At 38.4% G+C, this 24,152-nt stretch overlaps 1 protein-coding gene across 1 annotated transcript in view; it reads right to left on the reverse strand.

Moving 5' to 3' along the window:
* Positions 1–24,152, reverse strand: part of SPATA16 (spermatogenesis associated 16) — a gene marked incomplete at its 3' end in the record, with an annotated part of 219,339 nt that overhangs the window by 37,817 nt on the left and 157,370 nt on the right. Inside the window, exons 6-7 of the mRNA XM_081235349.1 lie at positions 6,256–6,402; positions 5,110–5,222 (exon numbers count right to left, since the gene is read on the reverse strand). Of these exons, the coding sequence (XP_081091475.1) occupies positions 5,110–5,222; positions 6,256–6,402 (260 nt within the window). The remainder of the gene's footprint in view (positions 1–5,109; positions 5,223–6,255; positions 6,403–24,152) is intronic.

Here is a 24,152-nt window from a genome sequence, read left to right on the forward strand (position 1 = left end):
TCCAACCAAAAGACATAGACTGGCTGGATGGATACAGAAACAAGACCTGTACATATGCTGTCTACAAGAGACCCACTTCAGACCTAGGAACACATACAGAATGAAAGTGAGGTGATGGAAAAAGATATTCCGGGCTTCCCTGGTGGCGCAGTGGTTAAGAATCCGCCTGCCAATGCAGGGGACATGGGTTCGAGCCCTGGTCTGGGAAGATCCCACATGCTGCAGAGCAACTGGGCCCGTGAGCCACAACTACTGAGCCTGCGCGTCCAGAGCCTGTGCTCCGCAACGGGAGAGGCCGCAATAGTGAGAGGACCATGCACCGCGATGAAGAGTGGCCCCGGCTTGCCGCAACTGGAGAAAGCCCTTACACAGAAACGGAGACCCAACACAGCCATAAATAAATATACATAAAAAAAAAAAAAAAAAAAAAGATATTCCATGCAAACGGAAATCAAAAGAAAGCTGGAATTGCAATTCTCATATCAGACAAAATAGACTTTAAAGACTATTACAAGAGACAAATAAGGACGCTACATAATGATCAAGGGATCAATCCAAGAAGAAGATATAACAATTATTAATATTTATGCACCCAACATAGGAGCGCCTCAATACATAAGGCAAATGCTAACAGCCATAAAAGGGGAAATCGACAGTAACACAATCATAGTAGGAGACTTTAACACCCCACTTTCACCAATGGACAGATCATCCAAAATGAAAATAAATAAGGAAACACAAGCTTTAAATGACACATTTAACAAGATGGACTTAATTGATATTTATAGGACATTCCATCCAAAAACAACAGAATACACTTTCAACTGCCCATGGAACATTCTCCAGGATAGACCATATCTTGGGTCACAAATCAAGCCTTGGTAAATTTAAGAAAATTGAAATCATATCAAGTATCTTTTCCAACCACAACACTATGAGAGTAGATATCAATTAAAGGAAAAACTGTAAAAAATACAAACATATGGAAGCTAAACAATACGCTACTAAATAACCAAGAGATCACTGAAGAAATCAGTGAGGAAATCTAAAATACCAAGAAACAAATGACAATGAAAACATGACGACCCAAAATCTATGGGATGCAGCAAAAGCAGTTCTAAGATGGAGTGTTTATAGCAATACAATCCTACCTCAAGCAACAAGAAACATCTCAAATAACCTAACCTTACACCTAAAGCAATTGGAGAAAGAAGAACAAAAAAAACCCCCAAAGTTAGCAGACAGAAAGAAATCATAAAGATCAGATCAGAAGTAAATGAAAAAGAAATGAAGAAGACAATAGCAAAGATCAGTAAAGCTAAAAGCTAGTTCTTTGAGAAGATAAACAAAATTGATAAACCATTAGTTGAGCTCATCAAGAAAAAAAAGGAGAAGACTCAAATCAATAGAATTAGAAATGAAAAAGGAGAAGTAACAACTGATACTTCAGAAATGCAAAGGATCATGACAGAATATTACAAGCAGCTATATGCCAATAAAATGGACAACCTGGAAGAAATGGACAGATACTTAGAAAAGCACAACCTTCTGAGACTGAACCAGGAAGAAATAGAAAATATAAACAGACCAAGCACAAGCACTGAATTTGAGACTGTGATTAAAAATCTTCCAACAGGGGCTTCCCTGGTGGCGCAGTGGTTGGGAGTCCGCCTGCCGATGCAGGGGACACGGGTTCGTGCCCTGGTCCGGGAGGATCCCACATGCCGCGGAGCGGCTGTGCCCGTGGGCCATGGCTACTGGGCCTGCGCGTCCGGAGCCTGTGCTCCGCAGTGGGAGAGGCCGCAACAGTGAGAGGCCCACGTACCGCAAAAAAAAAAAAAAAAAAAAAAATGTGGTAAAAATCTTCCAACAAACAAAAGCCCAGGACCAGGTGGCTTTACAGGAGAATTTTATCAAACATTTAGAGAAGAGCTAATACCTGTCCTTCTCAAACTCTTCCAAAATATATCAGAGGGAGGAACACTCCCAAACTCATTCTACAAGGCCACCATCACCCTGATACCAAAACCAAACAAAGATGTCACAAAGAAAGAAAACTAAAGGCCAATATCACTGATGAACATAGATGTAAAAATCATCAACAAAATACTAGCAAATGGAATCCAACAGCACATTAAAAGGCTCATACACCAGGATCAAGTGGGGTTTATCCCAGGAATGCAAGAATTCTTCAATATATGCAAATCAATCAATGTGATGAACCATATTAATGAACTGAAGGAGAAAAGCCATATGATCATCTCAATAGATACAGAAACAGCTTTTGACAAAATTCAACACCCATTTGTGATAAAAACTCTCCAGAAAGTAGGCATAGAGGGAACCTACCTCAACATAATAAAAGCCATATATGACAAACCCACAGCCAGCATCATTTACAGTGGTGAAAAACTGAAACCATTTCCTCTAAGATCAGGAAAAAGACAAGGTTGTCCACTCTCACCACTATTATTCAACATAGTTTTGGAATTTCAGCCACAGCAATCAGAGAAGAAAAAGAAATAAAAGGAATCCAAATTGGAAAAGTGGAAGTAAAACTGTCACTATTTGCAGATGACATGATACTATACATAGAGAATCCTAAAGATGCTACCAGGAAACTACTAGAGCTAATCAATGAATTTGGTAGAGTACCAGGATACAAAATTAATGCACAGAAATCTCTTGCATTCCTATACACTAATGATGAAAAATCTGAAAGAGAAATTAAGGAAACACTCCCATTTACCATTACAAGAAAAAGAATAAAATACCTAGGAATAAACCTACTTAAGGAGACAAAAGACCTGTATGCAGAATACTATAAGACACTGATGAAGGAAATTAAAGATGATACCAGCAGATGGAGAGATATACCATGTTCTTGGATTGGAAGAATCAACATTGTGAAAATGACTATACTACCCAAAGCCATCTACAGATTCAATGCAATCCCTATCAAGCTACCAATGGCACTTTTCATAGAACTAGAACAAAAAAATTCACAATTTGTTTGGAAACACAAAAGATCCCGAATAGCCAAAGCAATCTTGAGAACGAAAAATGGAGCTGGAGGAATCAGGCTCTCTGACTTCAGACTCTACTACAAAGCTACAGTAATCCAGACAGTATGGTACTGGCACAAAAACAGAAAGATAGATCAATGGAACAGGATAGAAAGCCCAGAGATAAACCCACGTACATATGGTCACCTTATCTTTGATAAAGGAGGCAGGAGTATACAATGGAGAAAAGACAGCCTCTTCAATAAGTGGTGCTGGGAAAACTGGACAGCTACATGGAAAAGAATGAAATTAGAACACTTCCTAATACCATACACAGAAATAAACTCAAAATGGATTAAAGACCTATATGTAAGGCCAGACACTATCAAACTCTTAGAGGAAAACATAGGCAGAACACTCTATGACATAAATCACAGCAAGATCCTTTTTGACCCACCTCCTAGAGAAATGGAAATAAAAACAAAAATAAACAAATGGGACCTAATGAAACTTCAAAGCTTTTGCACAGCAAAGGAAACCATAAACAAGACAAAAGACAACCCTCAGAATGGGAGAAAATATTTGCAAATGAAGCAACTGACAAAGGATTAATCTCCAAAATTTACAAGCAGCTCATGCAGCTCAATGGGAAAAAAACAAACAGCCCAATCCAAAAATGGGCAGAAGACCTAAATAGATATTTCTCCAAAGAAGATATACAGATTGCCAACAAACACATGAAATAATGCTCAACATCACTAATTATTAGAGAGATGCAAATCAAAAGTACAATGAGGTATCACCTCACACCAGTCAGAATGGCCATCATCAAAAAATCGACAAACAATAAATGCTGGAGAGGGTGTGGAGAAAAGGGAACCCTCTTGCACTGCTGGTGAGAATGTAAATTGATACAGCCACCATGGAGAACAGTATGGAACTTCCTTAAAAAAGTAAAAATAGAAGTACCATATGACCCAGCAATCCGTCTACTGGGCATATACCCTGAGAAATGATAACTCAAAGAGTCATGTACCACAATGTTCATTGCAGCACTATTTCCAATAGCCAGGATATGGAAGCAACCTAAATGTTCATCAACAGACCAATGGATAAAGAAGATGTGGCACATATATACAATGGAATATTACTCAGCCATAAAAAGAAATGAAATTGAGTTATTTGTAGTGAGGTGGATGGACCTAGAGTCTGTCATACAGAGGGAAGCATGTCAGAAAGAGAAAAACAAATAGCCTGTCCTAACACATATATATGGAATCTAAAAAAAAAAGATTCTGATGAACCTAGGGGCAGGACAGGAATAAAGATGCAGATGTAGAGAATGGACTTGAGGACATGGGGAGGGGGAAGGGTAAGCTGAGACGAAGTGAGAGAGTGGCATGGACTTATATACACTACCAAATGTAAAATAGATAGCTAGTGGGGAGCAGCTGCATAGCAACAGGGAGATCAGCTTGGTGCTTTGTGACCACCTAGAGGGATGGGATAGGGAGGGTGGGAGGGAGAGGCAAGAGGGAGGGGATATGGTGATATATGTATGCATATAGCTGGTTCACTTTTTTATACAACAGAAACTAACACAACATTATAAAGAAGTTATACTGCAGTAAAGATGTTAACAACAGAAAGATCAATTGCCAATGTTTAGAGTAGCATCCAATGTATCAGTTGATGTGGAGGAGCTAGCTTTCAGTGTTCTGAATTCTTATGTAGGCAACAAAATGGTTATATGTAATCCAAATGTATGAAATAGGGAAAGCACTGTGTTCACTAAAATTTTGTTACTGATTTGAAGCAAGAGATTCAATTCAGCCTTCAGTTAGATATCAGGAAGCCACAAAGAAAAGGCTGTAGCCTGAGAAATGCTGGAAATTATGAAGGTGTAGCTTTATGATTAATATATTTTAAAGTATAAAAGGGATAAAATTATTAGGTAAACTTTGCTTGGTTTTGCAAATAAGATTTACTGTGAAAGTTTCTGAAATCCTCCGACACTTGCAATATTTACACCATAAACTTTCCATACTTCTAGAATTGTCTGATATTTATATGTTGAAAAAATATAAAAGACTTATATACCTACATTCGATTGGGTGCTTCTAATAAAACCCAGTATTGGCAAGATTCGCTTCCCCATTGTCTCCATGTGTCTCACTGTGTCTTCTCTTGTCAGCAGACCGAAGGGAGTTTTATGTTCTAAAAATTGTAACAGTAAACTTTTATACTTTTTTTCCCCAGACTTCCATTTCAAAATGCTTTCCTTAGCAAGCTATAAACAGATATCTCAATATTAATAGATATGAAATCTTTAGCATAGGAACGAGTCCCATCTCAAAGACCAGAAGTATAACAGTGAAAGATCTATGAGGAGACACTGCCCTTTAGAGACTATCATTTATTCCTTTTGTTGTGTTTCTTGATTGAGAGATCCACGGGACAGCCTATAACAATTCATGTCTCTCTGCAGAATATGCTTTTCCTGAGTTGTGAAAAAAATGTCATCATAAATGTGTCTGATTCTTGTCTTGTTCCTCCCAGGTATTATTCAGGTGTGCAGATTGCACTGACTTTGAATGTAGCTCGAAGCTGTGATAAGCCTCAGAGGACAGAGTGCCAGACAAAACACAAATCCTTAATTATGTGGGTATAGCTGAAGGGATAAATTCAACCTGGTCATGAATTCAGCCCATAAGTATGAGACTTCAACTCCACCTGAATGTTTACTTGATTTTTGAAAGTTTCAACTAGAATTACTGAGCACCATTTAACTATAATACTCTTCAGGAGATCTGAGATCTTGTTTAATTACATAAGAAAAGAGTAGAACAGATATTAATACAATGGCAGATAATACAAGTGATTTAAGGTGGTCATTGGCTATATGTTTGATTTCATACAATAGTTTCGTTGCATGATTTTCTTCTGTGTTTGCTGATGGATAATGACAAAAGCTTGTAATCTTTAAGTGCTCCATGATCAGGCATGGGTGGTGGTGTGGTTGCAGTGAGATGGTTAGAGTGAGGGAGGTGGGCACCCCTGGGGCAACCAGAATTCCAGGTATTGTTAACTAACCCACAAAGAAGATTGGAAGGAGTTAAGTATGACCCAGCAAACATTTTGGTGCCCAGGCCCTACTATATGCTAGGCTTGTGATGAATAAAGCTTAATGAATAATGCACAATTCCTAATTTAAAACAGTATTGAAAGATAACAAGTCCAGGTGACTTACCTGTAAATGTTGGTAACTTCCTACTTGATACTTTTTCCAAAAACTCCCCATCCTCTTTGTTTTTGAACCCAAGAGTCAAGAGATACTGTTGAGGAGGAAAAGATGACCAGTCAGCTGTCTGAGGCAGCACGTGGAGTCCTTGAACGTCTGAAATATGACAGAAAAAGAGCTAAAGAATTTATCATTTTATTGTTTTCAGGGTATTTCCCCCCCAGATTTCAAGAATTATACTCGGAAAAAATTAAGGATACAAAGTAAAAGTATGTGCATCAAAAGGTCAAATAGATGATATATCAAAATCATACGTTATCCTTCATATTTTTCTTAAAATATAAACATACACAAAGTATAGCAATAGAATATGGCTAGGTTATGGGTTCCTTTTCCCCGTATTCAAAATAATACAAAATTCAGGACCAGGTTGCAGGCTTAATATTTTTCTGTGTGACACCTTTCAAGAGAATTTGATTTTTCTGTTCACAGTTTGTTTAAGAAAATAACGTTATATGAAAGGAAAGAGAAAAATTACCAAGTAAGAATTAAAATATAAGGCTAATTAATTTAGTTGCTATCCCTCCTATAGTTGAAGGAAATTTAAAATGATAAATGTACTAACTTTTGTAATTAGATTTGGAAATGACTCGTGTCAAGAAAATGGTTCTAAAACAAACTGTTCTTAATGACTAGAAGAGCTAATATTTACTTAGTACTTATTTTCTACCTTCCCTTGTTCTAAACATTTTGTGTGCATTCTGTTAAAAATTTTTTATTGACATATAGTTGATTTACAATATTGTGTTTCAGGTGTACAAAAAGTGGTTCAATTACATATATATATATATATATATATTTTCAGATTATTTTCCATCATAGGTTATTACAAGATACTGAAAATAGTTCCCTGTGCTATATGGTAAATCTTTGTTGCTTATCTATTTTATGTATAATAGTTTATATCTGTTAATCCCATGCTCCTAATTTATCTCTCCCTTCCTTCCCTTTCCCCTTTGGTAATCATGTTTCTTTTGTGTGCATTCTCTTTAAATCCTCATGATACATTCACATAATTGGTGCTATTGTCCTCATTTTACAAATAACTGGGACGTTGAGGTACACAGATGGGAAGTGACTTGTCTGGAAACATGCATATAAGTGGACAAAGCAGGATTCACACCTGGGCAGTCTGACTCCAGAGACCGTGGGCCTAACCACTGCACTCTGCTTTAGGCTTGCTTGACTTTGGATTACTTTTGGGACAGGGACAGATGTCAGCCATGGGGTCTTGGAGGCCAGATTTACTTCATTCATTTTCATTCTGAGTAATAATGCTTTGGTTTATTACAATAGACTTCTCAAATGAAGGATGATGAACAGAGGGTTTAATGAGCCCTCCCTATTTAACACTGCCAGAAAGGGAAAAAGATGAAATTCCAAATATCCTTGAATTATGATTTAAATGCCAATTTTTAATCTAGAATCAGAACTCAAATGGCAGTGTTTCAAATACAGTCTTTGCTATCTGTAGTATTTCTTTAAAAAATAATAGACACAGTAAACCATGAGTGTTTTTATCCACCCTCTCTGACTTCCCCGCCCTGATTTTTAGCTGCAGAACCCTTTGTTCAAACTAAAATTTACTGAGAAGCCCAATATTTAAAGTCGGTAAAGGTAGAGCTGTTCCATTTGAAGCCTGGATCACTGACCACTCACTCTCATCACTGTACCCCATTCTGTATACCCCACACACAATGGCCACCTTGAACCCCTCCACAGAATCCCAATTTTTCAAATCACAATTTGGAAAACACTGCAGTAAGCTATTTGGCACATTTTGGTTAAGTAAATAGCATACGGCTGTCAAACAGAGAGTTAACATGTATGCTGATAATTAAAAGAAAATATTACAAAATATCTTTTAAACACAAGCACAGAACAAAAATATATTAAACATGATTTAGTCTTTGGTGACAGGATCTGGTAACCACTAAATATTATTGAGGGTTAACATTTATGTGACAGTTCTTCTGTGCCATACACATGATCAGGATTATCTTTCTCATTCAACAACAATGTAGAGCAGGACACATTATTATGACCACCTCACGGATGACCAAACTGGAGTTTCAAGAAATTACAAACTTGCCCAACACAGCAAATGAAGGGACCAGAATTGAGAGTCAGGCTGCTGAACGTTGAAGCACAGGGCTTAACTCTCAAAACGATGCTACGACAGTGACCATCACTCTGACAATCAGTGGGAAGCATGTTACAGAAGCAGGGCAACGTCAGTACGTAGATGGTTTTAACAGACACAATTTTAGATAGAACACTTCCTTACTCTATCTAGAAAAGTACAACAAAGGCTCAAGTGTTCTTAGAATTAATAGCGTAACCTTTAGGCACTTTAAAAGCAGACTGCAGTATTAGATGCTTCTTTAGTTGGTGTTTGCCTCTTTTTAAAAGGATGGCTCATTTCTAGAAACAAGGTAACATGTGATTTCTGCATCTCCATCTCAAGAGTGCAGAAAGTTTCTTTACTTTTGAAATCTGCAGATACAGACACACCCAACCAAGAGTTTACCAGTTTTACTGAAGTTGCCAATAACCAGATCATGTGAAAAGGCATTTAAGTAAAAGTAAAATGGACAGTAGCTCATTCTCCTGATAAACGGTCATAACATTTTTTTTTTTTTGATTGTGGTTATTCTTTAGCAGTCTCTAAGATGCTGGCATGTCTAAATTGTCAGTATTTTCAGGAATTAGCATACTCTGGAGGTGGAGGGCAGGAGAAGGTATGTGTTCCCTGACTATGGTTTGCTCTTTAATCTGGTTTTGCTCCCTGACCTAGAAGGCCCCAGTGCTCCTGGCCATGCTGGTGGTGAAGTCTGGGGCCATCCTCTGGGGAGAGCCTTGGCTTTCTGGGTAACTCTGGATGCCTAGAGGCCCCCTGAATGGGTATGGGTAGGCGTTATGGACCCTCTGACTTCCCCACAGACCCAGAGTATATGTAGCTTGTTGACATAGAAGCCGCTGGATCCCAGGTACCCTGAAGCCTCCTGCCAGCACCTGCTTCCAGCTCAGAGAGGGTTCCCTGTAGGACACCTCTAGGACTTTAAGGTCTACGTTAAGGTGCTCTTGGAGGCCCCGGAGTCCTGAGGTTCAGAATAGTTTAGGGTGTGCTGTGCATGGGCTGGTGTTTGTGGTGAGTCGCAGGAGGCATCTTGAGATCTGGCATTTTCTGATGCCCCTCTGTTGCCAGAAGCAGCCGATGTTTGAGGGCTCTGTTATATAAATAGCACAAAGACTTTGAGAGGTTGACCGCTTCTTGCTCTTAAATATTTGATGGATAAAGAGGAGACCTATATTGATAGTGACAGTGGTTAGACGAACTAGAGAAGCTAATATTAGCACTATAGCTAATTTGTTATAAAATATACTTGCAAAAATGTATTTTCTGTTCCTTTTGATGCTGTATGTTTCATCCTGTTCAATCCGTTGTTCAATTCTAGTCAAAGTTTTGAAATGAGAGAGGTCCCTACATACATACTGTTAAGTTAAAAAATATTTTTAAAGTATCATTTTTATTCCATTTGTATGCAGAGTAAATTGCAGTTGTATGAACATTTAGCCTAGCAAGTGGTCTATGACCCAAAATGACGACACACTTACCAGATGTTGAATCTCATGTAACATTAATTTGAGTGCTAATTGTTCTCAATTTTATGCTCATAAACCTCTACCTACGTCCAAAAAGCCCTGTGCCTCTGAGGGATGTAAAAGTTAACCAGAATATATAGTCCTTTGGTAAGAAAGTTGAATTGATTAAAAATGTCTTCTTTGCTCCTGTCACGTGAGAAGAAAACTTGAGAGAAATAAATCCCTTAATGCATCATTCCTTTACAATTTATCACAATTGCAGATGAAATTTAGATGACTAGGACCAAATTTATTATTAAAAAATCAATTTGCAGGTATGATGCAGTTCCAAATTTGTACCATTAGGGAAGCAGATGTTTTAAAAAAGAATATCAAAGATAAATTATGCAGATTAAGTTTCTTGTAGAAACATGATCTTTCAATTCTTTATCCTCCAAATGAAAGATGTCCAACTCTCAGCAAAAGAGGGTAATGTTTGCCCTTTATCAAGAACCTTTTATTGTACCTCAGGAGGCTGGAGCTGACCAGCTTTCAGGTACTCAAGACATTCATACTCTGTGACCTTCTGTATGTTCCTTCCTCCCTCCCTGAAGTCACCTCCCTGGAGTTCAGTGACAGTCTCTTCTCTTTCTCTCTCTGTCTCTCTGTTTCCCTCTCTTTGTCTTTCTCTCTGCCTCTTTCTCTGTCTGTGTCTCGCCATCTCTCCTACACATATACATGCTGCTTCCTCTTCCTCCCTTTTTCTCCTGCATCTCATTCAGTACACCTCCTAGCTATCTCTGGCTCACTGATATGTTCTTCATATTAACACTCTCGGGGGAATTTTCCTATTGTTTCTTTAATTAATTAATTAATTAATTATTTTGGGCTGAGTTGGGTCTTTGTTGCTGCACACAGGCTTTCTCTAGTTGTGGCGAGCGGGGGCTACACTTCATTGCGGTGCGCAGGTTTCTCATTGTGGTGGCTTCTCTTGTTGCGGAGCATGAGCTCTAGGTGCGTGGGCTTCAGTAGTTGTGGCACACGGGCTCAGTAGTTGTGGCTCACGGGCTCTAGAGCACAGACTCAGTAGTTGTGGCGCACAGGCTTAGTTGCTTCACGGCATGTGGGATCTTCCCGGACCAGAGCCCACTGTGCCACCAGGGAAGTCCAATTTCTCTATTCTTGTGGCATTCACTATTACTTCGAATCCAGCAGTCCCCAACCTTTTGGGCACCAGAGACCGGTTTCATGGAAGACAATTTTTCCATGGATGGAGCAGAGGATGGTTCAGGCGGTAATGCGACCGATGGGGAGCAATGGGGAGCGGCAGATGAAGCTTCACTCGCTCTCCCTACTGCTCATCTCATTCTGTGCGGCCCGGTTCTTAACAGGCTGTGGACCAGTACCGGTTGGGGGTTGGGGACTCTTGTTCTAAATCAAAAGACTAGGCATCCAAAGCCATAATCTCATCGGCAAAATTTCCCCAATTTCAAACACAGCATTTCCAAATGCCTACTGGGACGTTGCTATTTGCTCACCATTACAGACGTTACCTCAAATACAGCAAATATATTCCTTGAAAGTGATTTTTTAAATGTCCACAACATCTCTCGTCCCTACTTTTCACCAGCATATTGAAAGAATGGCCATTATTCACCCAGTTATTCTGGCTTAAAATTTTGAAGTCATTGTTAACTCTTCTTTCCTCTTATTCCCTGACATTTAGTGAACCTCAAAAACTCATTAAATCTGCCCACTGTAATACAACTCACATTAACCCTGCTCTTTGCATTATCATTGCTACCACCCTGGTCAAATTTCTGATCACAAAGCATCGGGATTACAGAAAACATTTCCCAACAATCCTCGCTGCCACCAGTATGATTTCACACCAATATATCTCCACACCACCGCCCAGTGAATATTTCTGGAATATCACCTTTGTCATGGTTACATCACTCCTCAGGAATTTCAGTGCTTCTTTCCTGGTATTCAGGGCTCTCAATTGTGTGGATGTGTTTCACAGTCTATTCTTCATTCCTATGTTTTCTCCAGTATAAACCTTTCTCATCAGGTCTGCTGATTTCACTAATTTGTACTAGCCTGTGCTCATCCTGCCTCTGAATTTTTCTTTGTGCTTTTCCACCCAGAAACATCTACCTAATCTCTCAATATTTCTTTTATTCAGTCGATTACTGTACTTCCAGATGTGCCTAATTTAAGTCCCACCTAGTCCATAAAGGGCTACCTGAGTATTTCAGTACTCCCCTGACCCAAACTCCTAAAGAACACCCAAACTAAAAATAGAACTACCATATGACCCAGCAATCCTGCTACTGGGCATATACCCTGAGAAAACCATAACTCAAAAAGAGTCATGTGGGGCTTCCCTGGTGGCACAGTGGTTAAGAATCCACCTGCCAATGCAGGGGACACGAGTTTGAGCCCTGGTCCAGGAAGATCCCACATGCCACGGAGCAACTAAGCCCGTGTGCCACAACTACTGAGCCTGTGCTCTAGAGCCTGAGAGCCACGACTACTGAAGCCTGTGCGCCTAGAGCCCATGCTCCGCAGCAAGAGAAGCCACCGCAGTGAGAAGCCCACGCACAGCAACAAAGAGTAGTCCCCGCTGACCACAACTAGAGAAAGCCTGCACACAGCAACGAAGACCCAACGCAGCCAAAAATGAAAAACAAAAAATCCCCCAAAAGAGTCATGTACCAGAATGTTCATTGCAGCACTATTTACAATAGCCAGGACATGGAAGCAACCTAAGTGTCCATCGATAGATGAATGGATAAAGAAGATGTGGCACATATATACAGTGGAATATTATTCAGCCATAATAAGAAACGAAATTGAGTTATTTGTAGTGAGGTGGATGGACCTAGAGTCTGTCATACAGGGTGAAGTAAGTCAGAAGGAGAAAAACAAATACCGTATGCTAACACAGATATATGGAATCTGAAAAAAAAAAAAGGTTCTGATGAACCTAGGGGCAGGACAGGAATAAAGACGCAGACATAGAGAATGGACTTGAGGATACGGGGAGGGAGAAGAGTAAGCTGGGACAAAGTGAGAGAGTGGCATGGACATATATACACTACCAAATGTAAAATAGATAGATAGTGGGAAGCAGCCACATAGCACAGGGAGATCAGCTCGGTGCTTTGTGACCACCTAGAGGGGTGGGATAGGGAGAGTGGGAGGGAGACACAAGAGGGAGGGGATATGGAGATATATATATATATATATATATATATATATATATATATATATATATATATATATATATATATATATATATGTATAGCTGATTCACTTTGTTATACAGCAGCAACTAACAACATTGTAAAGCAATTATACTCCGGTAAAGATGTTAAAAAAAAAAGAACACCCATACCACTCACTCTAGAGTGAATCTCCTAATGTTTCATGGAGGTATGTCTCATCTCTCCAATAAGTTTTAATCCTCTCAAGATCACATCTTCACGTATCTTCATGCCCCAAGCACCTAGTAGGTGCTCAATCAATGCTTGAGTTGAATATAAAAACAAAGTTTTCTCAATCCTGAATTTTTAATCGTCCAAATAAGAATAGAACTTCAAAAAATCAAAGCTAATGAAATTTCAGAGCTTCTGAGATTGGATTTATTCCTCTGTCACTAGACTTAGAAAAGAATATCACACAATCTTTGTTTTTTTTATTTTACCTAAACTTTAAGCGGTTTCTATTTAATTTACGAAGGGTGAGTGAGGTAAAATAGTATGTATTAGGTAACTCAGTGTAGTTGATGCTCAAATGAACAGAGCAGCTTTGCCTAGATTGAAAACTTAGTTTCACTCTCAGGTTGGGCCCTTGCTGCAGCTTGTTCTCTGGGAAATATGGACCCTTAGTCACAAAGAAGATTGGATTGACAGAGAAGCTGGCTTAATGAAACCGTCAGCAGCACCAGAAAAGCATCTGCAAAAATGTGAACTGTTGATTGTAGATCAGCGGACTCATCTCTATATATGAGGGACTGCTTATTTTTTATGAAGTTAAATATCTGTAAAATAAAATATGAGCTCTCTGGACATAAAGTAGAAAACATAGATACCACCATCATCAGTATTTTCTGTTGGACACCTCATCATAACCACAGTCAACAGACTGTGGATAAACTTCTCAAAGCAATTTTGAAAAAAGAAAAATCATAGAGGTTTTAAAAGTCTTTTAGAAATATGCAGATTTGTTAGGGTTCTCTCATCTCCTTTCTCTGTTTCATTTCCTTCTCTATTTTCCAGTGTCTGTGTCATTTCTCTGCCCTTTGTCCATAACAAAATGTTCTGACATTTTGGGCTAGAGCAAAATCTCATTTCTAAAGGTCCCAGTTGTTCAGTGTGAGATGGGACCATGTCAGTTTTATATGACTTCATCTTAGTGATCAGTTTCAGAGTTTAGCTTCTCCAGTCCCTTCATAATGCCAACACTTTGTCATTACTTCTTTCCCACCCAGTCATTTTCTGCATTTTATCTTGTTCACTTTTTAATGCCAGTACTTCTATATTGGAAGTTATCCACAAGTTCACATCAGCAAGAAAATAGCAAAAGGCAGCAACTTTGCAGCTAACATCATTATTGCCCCCATAAATAATAAAACAGTTTCCACTTTAAAAACATAGATAGCGTATTTTGATTTTTGCATTTGATGTGTGAGAAATCTATTTGTATAATGAATCTTTGTATAGTAAATTATATTTTCCCTTTGACCGTCATTATAATTTCAGAGTTATAGATGCAAGTGAAAAACATTGGTTTTCATTCCTAAGATTCCTAATTTTCCCTTCAGACTTCTGCTCTACTTCTCCAAAACTTATCTACGTATATATAAGTTGCCCCTCATAACCCATTTATAAAGTTTTGAAAAACAAATAATTACACAAGATTTTTATAGATAGTTTATTTTTGTTTCACTTGGAATTCTTATTGATTCCAAAGTTTTATGTTTAATCAGCTGTATTGTATTTATTCTGGGGCAGTTCCTTAATTCCATCCCCAACAAAGTAAGTTTGAGACAAACAAACATGAAAGATACTGCTCTTCCCTTCAATATTTATTAAATTCACAGTTAGTGAAATAATATATTGTTGATCTAATGCCCTTAAGTGGCTGTATTTCTGCAGCCATTGGAATGGACATTGGTTGGTTGGATACCTAACATGCATTCCCACCTTCCCTCATTTTTTTACCCTTGGAGAATTCTCTCCTTCCCTACCTACTCTAAGAGTGAGACCTATTTGTCTTAGGCAAATCAATCCACGGTATTACCTTGACCTGTTTTGGTTCAAGTATAAGCATATAATGTAATTTGGGCCAATGAGGAAGAGTGAGTCCCAGGAATTGGGTGGAAGAGATATTCACTGCTTCTTGGGACAGTGTGATTTTAAGTGTGTAATGACATTTGGGAATTTTGCTATGACTCAAGATCCTAGCGCTTGAGGGCATGGTACAGGTGATGGAATACCAGGTAGAACTTGAGAAGAAAGCTGACTGTAGAAAATAGAGCAGTGAGTGAACTATTGGATCAAGCTGTACTTAAAGGTAGTCCCCCTGTAGTTATATTATAAATCAATGTATTTCATGCCTCCTCCTACCCCTTTAAAACTTAAATATACTGAAATCAGTTTAAGCTGTGATTCCTATTACTTGAAACCAAAGATTTCTGATAGAGGGATTTAGCTAGTAGTTCAGTATATCTACAAATACTGTGGAATCCTTAAAATATCATAGCTGAGATGTAAGACATATTATAAATTTTACAAGTTGACTATCTGAGAAGAATAATTGCCTTATTTAAGAAACATATTAGTTTGAGGATTAAGAATAATTAATTTTTACAGCTAGTACAAAGATACCAAAATTGACTGTCTTAGTGATGCTATTATTATAACATTATTGTAATGCTATTACTAATAACTAGACTTAAGTATATGAGATAATAATAAAAAATAAATGTTTATATTTGTATGGAAATATGTTAATATAAATGTTTCAGACATTACATGAAATTTCTAAAAATCTTATGTTCCGGTATAACGTTATAAGTCATAATTCTAGTTATTACTTTAAAATGTATATCTCAGAAATAACTAAAAAAAATAAATGTTTAGCATCATTTTTCTTGATCTATATCATAATTATGATTTTTTTCACTTTCGATTAGTTCTACATTTTGCAAAAAGTGACCCTTGGGTAGTTAACTAATACTGCATAATAAAAGTCTTACATAATCTGAAAGCCTTAGTTTTCCTTACTATCTGGACTGGTAATCTACTTATTTGTTTATATCTCACTCTGGAAGTGTGATGACTTGCCTGAAATAAATACATACAGCATAAAAAAATGTGTAAAAGAGTGCTTGAAGAAAACAGATCAGGAGGAAAAGTAAGAGACCGGTGATGAAGCCATAGGTGAGATTAATACACAGAATATATTTTATAAGCTCCTGTATACTTTCTAGAAGTAAAGAAGATCAACTATCTCATTCACAATGTTCCCAAGATAAAACAACAACAATAACAACAACAACAAACTACCATCCCAGAGAAGCACAGCAATTTCTTTTCCTGAGACCAAAGATTTTCTTTTGTTTTCTGTTGAAATTGGTTTTGGAGTTCTAAAGTATTTTATTTTATTTTTATTTTTATTTTTTTGCGGTACATGGGTTTCTCACTGCTGTGGCCTCTCCCGTTGTGGAGCACAGGCTCCAGAGGCTCAGGCTCAGCGGCCATGGCTCACGGGCCCAGCCGCTCCACGGCATGTGGGATCCTCCCGGACCGGGGCACGAACCCGTGTCCCCTGCATTGGCAGGCAGACTCTCAACCACTGTGCCACCAGGGAAGCCCCTAAAGTTTTTTATTTAATAAGTGCAATTGTTGAAGACAATTAAAAAACAAAGAATTATCATGATTATCATATATAAGAACTATTATTACTCATGAATTATCATGGCTCATGAGCAAATGATCTTATGGTAATGACTCAGTAATTTCCTGTAGTTAATATATAAAATTTGAAAGTCAGCAAGGCTTTGGTTTTGTATTTGATAAGTTATTGCTTACATATGGAAATCTAAAAGAGGAGATTATCTTGATTATTAGGTATTACTCTTTACTATTCACTATTAGTAGTCAGTTTGGTTGTGGTGAAACTCCTTTTAATCTGTTTTATTCCTGTTAAACTTAGAAACAAAATGACTGCCTTTGACCACTATTATTCTCTATAGCTTTGGAATTTCAGGCCAAAGGAATAAGACCTGAAATAAAAATGAGAGATATAAATTTTGGAAGTGAAGAGACCAAATGGTCATAACTTAAGAATAAATGGTTATTTATATAGAAAATCCAAGAGGATAAACTGAAAATCTATTAGTATAGACAAGAGTTCAGTAAGGGATCAAAAAAGGAAATATACAAACCCCCAAATAAACAGATATAAGATTTAAAAAGGTCAATCAAAATATATAGGTATAATAAAATATACAGTATAATGAAAATAATGGTTTAATCCATAATAGCAACAAAATGATGAAATATTAGAAATAGTCTTAATAAGATATATAGCTTAGATGAAGAACTGATTACCTAATTTACCTGAAAAATATTTATAGGCTCCCCTTACCAGAGTCTATATAAATGTGTCAGGCATTATGATAAAATGGTAAGATAATGAATGCCATGGTGTTGCTTACCATTTAGTGCATGCAGTAGACAAACAGTCAATTATAATATAGCATGGTGCATTCTTAAACAAAGGTGAGACTGGGGTACCAGTGAATGATGGAGATAAAAGAAAAATCCAACCATTGATGAAGTTAACAAACTTGTCTGACTTATCTGGGGCCTGGAGTAGGATTCTTTTTCCCCTCTGGGAATTTTAAGTCTAGGCATAAGGTTTGAATTTATACTACCTAGATGGCCCAGGAAATCTCAGCTCTAGAAATAGAGGCTCTCTGGTTGGTAGTACTCCATGTGGTTTGGAAAAAGCAAAAGAAAATCTTCTCTGGAAGGATACAAAATCAACCCAGATTGTACTGGATTCTCACAGATAAAGCCATGCTGAATAGTGGTCTGCACCCAAGAGTAAAAAACACAAGGATATTATCTCCGATGAGTGAGAGATGGTGTGGTATCATAGAAAAATAGTTGGTCTTTGTCCCCAGTTTCTGGCACAGAGCTTCTGTAACACTTGGAATTTCCTAAGTGATAGAGGATGGTAGGAGTGTCTTTTGTTCTAATGAGGTGACTCTTGGCAGGCCCCTAGATAGCTTCTGTCAGGATGGGGGCTGGTGTCAAGAAAAACCAAGGCTTAATTAGAAAACTTGGAACTTTCAACCCCATTCCCCAAGCTCTGGGGAGGGGAGGCAGGCTGGAGATTGAATTAATCACCAGTGGCCAATGATTTAGTCAATCATAATGAAACCTCCATAAAACCCCCGAGATGGTGGGGTTTGGAGAGTTTCTGGGTTAGTGAAGTACAGTGAGGTGCTGGGAGAGTCGTGCAACCAGTGAGAGCACACACACACACACCCACACCCCACCTTATTTTGCCCTATGTATCTCTTCCATTTGGCTGTTCTTGAGTTGTATCCTTTATAATAAACCAGTAATAGTAAGTAAAGCACTTCCTGAGTTCAATGAGTCATCCTAGAAAATTATAGAACCTGAATTGGGGGGTCATTAGAAACCCCCAACTTGTAGCTGGTTGGTCAGAAGTACAGGAGGCCTGGGACCTGTGACTGGCATCTGAAGTGGTGGTGGGGCAGTCTGATAGGATCGAGCCCTTAATCTGTGACGTCTGTGCTAACCCTGGATAGTGAGTACCAAAGTTGAACTGAATTGTTAAAACAGCAGTTGGTGGCTGAGAGCTGGAGAAGTGGTGTGGAAAACCCCACAGATTTGGTGTCAGCAGTGTTGTGAGGAAAAGAAAATCCCAGAATCGGAGTCAGAAGTGAGATTTGCTAGAATGGTCCTGGCTTATGGAAACATGTGGTTTGGGAAGATAAAGGATAACAGGGTGGAGGGTGAGGAATCTTTGATTCCTGGGTGGCCACCCATGGTGTGAAACTGCAGCTGTGCTGTGATCAGTTACTAAAGGTACAAGTTATCGATTGTAGAGATGAATCCAACTCCTGGGAAGTTGGTTCACTGGATGCATTAAGAAGTACAGACTAACAAGAAGAAAGCAAAATAATACAATCCCTTGGTTATTGTTACCTGTTACAGCTAAAATGAAATTAAAAGAGAGTTATGCAATTAAAAGGAAGAATGCAATCATAGATGGTAAGAGACAGTAGATGAGGGAGACCAAAGGCAAATGGTGTTGTAACCTGCTACTGCAAAGGACAAGTGAGCTGCTCACTGAGACATGTTTACTTTGATTAGATAGAACAGTGCCAGAACACCACACTTGCCATTAGGAAGACCAACGTTTTAATATTTTAAGAACAGAGACTTTAGCCCCATATATGAGGAATTTCTTTTCTTTGGGAATGATTCTCTGTTTCTAAAAAGAATTCTGTGGTACAAATATGAGATGATTTGTCATCTTTATAACCAACCTAGCCGTAACACTTTCATAATGATATTGGGGATATAGGCTCTTTAATTCTATAAACTTTTCCATTTGATAAAGTGAGTTAGAAAGAGGAAAATAGTCTAACCTTGGAAACTCTTGATCATGGTAAAACTATAACATTTTAAAGAAGAAAGAATAAAATGAGAAATTTTAACTTTATATTTTAGAGAGCATAGAATGTATTATCCTTACTGGTAAATGATGACTGAACAATAACAAGGTTATAAATTTCAGTGAAAAGCAATTTTTAAAGGTCTGTTTCAAAACAGTATATTATTCTTCTGAACATACATATTTACTCCTGGGAGTTAAATTGCACTGGAGAGACAAAATATGACTCTATCTACCTAAGTGTTAAAGTAATTGATATCTGATCCAGAAAACTTTTCTATTAAACATTACTAAGCACAGATCCATTACTGAATATTTATTTTATTTAGCAAATAAATCTTGATATTTTCATCAAGTGGAGACAGGATATACTTATTGTATTACTTTATTATTAAAATACAATCATGCAAGAATAAGAACTGTACAGAATTGTGTTATTTCATTGGATTATATGAATAAAAATCTCAAGCAAAATCTTTATAAATGAAAACATAATTCTGGGGCTGGTGAATTATTATTTGTTTTATATACCCTGACTACTCTGCATGAATCAAAGTGGATTTTTCCTTAAATAAGAAAAATGGATAGCTACACTGCTAAAAATTCAGTAATTTTTTCCTCTGTGAAACATAATACAGTATAGCTCTATTATAATATGGCTTTAAGATTTTTTTTTTTTTTTTTTTTTTTTTTTTTTTTTTTTCTTTTTGTGGTATGCGGGCCTCTCACTGTTGTGGCCTCTCCCGTTGCGGAGCACAGGCTCCGGACGCGCAGGCCCAGCGGCCACGGCTCACGGGCCCAGCCGCTCCGCGGCATATGGGATCCTCCCAGACCGGGGCACGAACCCGTATCCCCTGCATCGGCAGGCGGACTCTCAACCACTGCGCCACCAGGGAGGCCCTGGCTTTAAGATTTTGATGGGTCTTACCACATCCCCAAAATAGCAAAGAATGCACAGTGAGTTCCTGAGGATATGTAAGCCTGGTTGTCCTACAAGGCAGATTTGAATTTTAACCCTCCCTTATCAGTCTCGTAGAAGTTATAAAGGCAGTATAGTCCTAGTGCCTGCCACTGAGGGTGAAGTGGATTTTTCTCATAATAAATCACTAATTTAGTTGGTCCATTCAGTAAAAAATTAAAAATACTTAGATCTCTATACATTTCACAATGAATTCATTTTTATAGGTTTTCCCCTTTGCATCTATTTTTCATGTGGAAATCCATGATCAGGATGACTGTGAATTAGGGGCTAGCTAAAAAGAATACACTGCCTGGGGGATCTCTATCATGAATATTCTTCCTGCTCATCACCACCACCTCTGCCAGCTATTACTGGGCTCATGACACTGTCACATGACCAAGGAGTAATGAACTCAATACTATCTAGGCTTGATGAAGGTGACCTGGAGTTGGGCAGAGTTTCTGTGTTGGAGGGTTGTCTGCCAGCCTCTGCTGGGAGAACTAAATGTATTAGTCTCCAAGTTTTAATGGTAATACCTACTTATCCAGCAGAACTTTGATAGGTAGGCTTTTCATCCAAGATCTTCAAGGTACAGATTTTCTGACCTTCATCTGTTGATTGTTTATTTAGATGATTTCTGTAATTCTTATTTACGGCCTCAATTTCTCTTGCTGCAACGAAAACAACGTAATTGTGTTCTGTCTCCCATGGGGAATCTGTGTCTATCCTCAAATGTTCCGTGAGTGGGTACAAACACATATGTATGAGAACATTTATATGTAGTTGTCCAAGGAAGGATGAGTGAACGGGAGGTAGAAGGGAATGTACACAAACTCCGAGTGTTTCTGAGGATGAATTTGACTGCACATGGAGGAATGTTTATCCGTCCTCCCCTGAGTTCACATGAATTTTATTGTGTACACTGCAGATGGAGTAGGAAGCCGCCTACTTCACTGATGTAAGGCAGTATATTAGTTAGAGTAAAGCTACCTGATTTAACAAAGAGCCTCCAAATCTTAGGGTTCTAAAGCAAGAGAATTTTGGTTTTTGTTTGTGTGGGTATTCAGTGGGTTGCCTTCCACTTGGTCATTCAGGGATCCAAGCTTCTTTTGCCTTGTAGCTTCTTTAGTTCTGCAGTCCTATTTTCTTAGTCAGTGGCTAGGGAAAGAGAGTTCTGCATGGCAGAGATTTATGGGCCAGGCCTGGGAGTGTCATACTCCCAGGTTATTTCTGTCCACATTCCGTTGGCTGTTACTGAGTCACAAGCCTCACTGAACTGTAAAGGAGGCTGGAAATGTATTCTAGTTACATGCATGGGAGGGGGAAAGAGAATAGTTTGGTAAACAACTAGCCAGTCTTTGCCACTTTCGGTGGCAAGGACTTCTATTCCCAAACTGCTCCTTTATCTGTTTTCTCCTCCATCATTCTTTTAATTAGACTCAGCTTTCCATTCCACAATTAGAGCTTAGGTTTTAAGTGAAGTATTCTCTAGAAGAGAGGAAAAATATAGTCCAATTTTCACCCTGAAGTATAAATTACTAGAGTCATATTCTTTCTTAGAAGCAGATATATTCTAGCACTACCTAGTATAGTGCCTGCACAATAAGTGTTTGATGACTAAATGAATAACTGAATATACCACCCATCTCCATTGTAGATCCTCCTCTTGTCCTGAGGATATTGGGATTCTGAAGCATGGAGAAAAGGAGAAGAGAAATGGCAGAATGACATAGCAAGTTGGAGAGAGGACTAAAATGACTTCCAGGCTCCAGTGGAGTAGAGAGGATTTCTAGAGTAAGATCTAGAACTCTGCATTCTGGCAGGGAGAGGGAATCTTAGAAAGTAGTTCTAGTCTGGTCCAACTTGTGTGGTTGGGGTGGTTGGTGTACATGTAAAGAAACATTTACACCAGGAGCTAGCATGGGGAACTCATATAGGTGCCCTTGGGTGACCTAATGTGTCACATAAATGAGCCCATCAGGTCCTGCTCAAGCCAACAGAGCTGTCTCAAGTTGCACTAGCCATATAATCAGCAGCTGTGCCAGCCTGCACAAGACTTCCAAGAGGACTCTTTCCTCACATGCCCATGGGCTTCTCTGGACCCTTGGGTAGGCTCGAGCTCTGTGAAAGTTGAAACCAGACTAGGAGAAGAAGAAAGTCCTGTGGAAAGGGGGAAAAAGCTGGTGAATTTGATTAGATAGTTACTGAAGACAGACTAAATTTTAGAAATGATTGGGTGGGATTGAGTCCTTTGGGGTGGGATAGAATATATTTTTGCCTCTGGACAGACCAAAGATGAATATGTATAGGTTAAAAAAAGTCTCATGTTTGCACACATTTGCTGTGTGATTGTCCAGTCACACCTGCTGCATGACTGTTGAAATAAATAACTGAATACATTTTTGGCAACACAGAAGCTTCTTAAATAGAAGGCAGATAAAAGGAGTATCCTGGTATTTGGGACGTGCCAACAAAACAAGGTCACTCCCCTCCTAGGCCCTATCTCTCTTTGTGTAATTCACTTTCTAGCTACTGCCTTTGGCTACTGATGCCTGCCCAAATCACCACTCTGCACCTCCTGTGAGAAATATCCAGAAGCTAAAGATCACATTTGACCTGCCCTCTTCCTCACCTTGGAATTACCTGGGGGGAGAAGAAGAGATGCCACTAAGACTTGCACATATAGTTAGTAATAGTGGTTTCACCGTCATTCCAGCAATGGCTTTGGAGTGACCCTTTAATCATTTGCAACAGAGGCAAATAATGTCATCAGTGTAATAGCCTGTTAGTTCAAAGTACCCATTCTATAGAGCGAAGGACCTAACGACTCCTAATGAAATCTAAAATTCGAGATTGCCTTCACTACCTCCCCTTCTCCTCCAGAAACTGTCTTTCTTCTCTCTGTTCTCATATAGCACTGTCACACTCCAGCAATTAGTAATTATAAAATGATAGAAACAATCATCAGTAACTTATAATTATCTTCTCTTCCAAAGTATAAGATCCTTTAGCATGAATCATCTTGCCAACAGATCATAATTCATCTTGATAACAGGTTTGATGGAGTTACATGAGATGTGAATCTGGCTCATTAATGTTATTGTTTTTAAACCCTCAGTGGCAACAGTGCTTCCTAAGTATTAATTAATCTTCATGACTTCTCTGTGAAGTAGGTTAAATATAACTAAACTTACTCTACCAGTAGAGAAATTGGCAAACTGGTAATCTCCTTAATGAATCTCTCTTTATTACCAGTGGATCTGAGAGTAGATATGGAAATAGCTGAATTGGATTAATTTTCCATGATACTAGATTGACATAACTTTTGTGTGGTACTGATTCCCCTCTCTGCCCCCCCCCCCGAAAAACCCTTGAAGATATCCATAACAAAATGATAAATGATTTATAACAATTAGCAAAAATTGTGAGTTCTGAAACATTTTAATCTACTTCCTTGTAAAATGCTGGAACTAAGTAAATCAGCATCCATGTTCATTATAGCATGCATGTGATTTCTTCTCCTCCCTTTCTCTGCCTTAAATTTTCATTGTTCCTTAGGGATTCACTATTT

This window comes from Mesoplodon bidens (genome assembly GCF_964165515.1).
Source record: "Mesoplodon bidens genome assembly, chromosome: 5".
NCBI classification, from domain to species: domain Eukaryota; kingdom Metazoa; phylum Chordata; class Mammalia; order Artiodactyla; family Ziphiidae; genus Mesoplodon; species Mesoplodon bidens.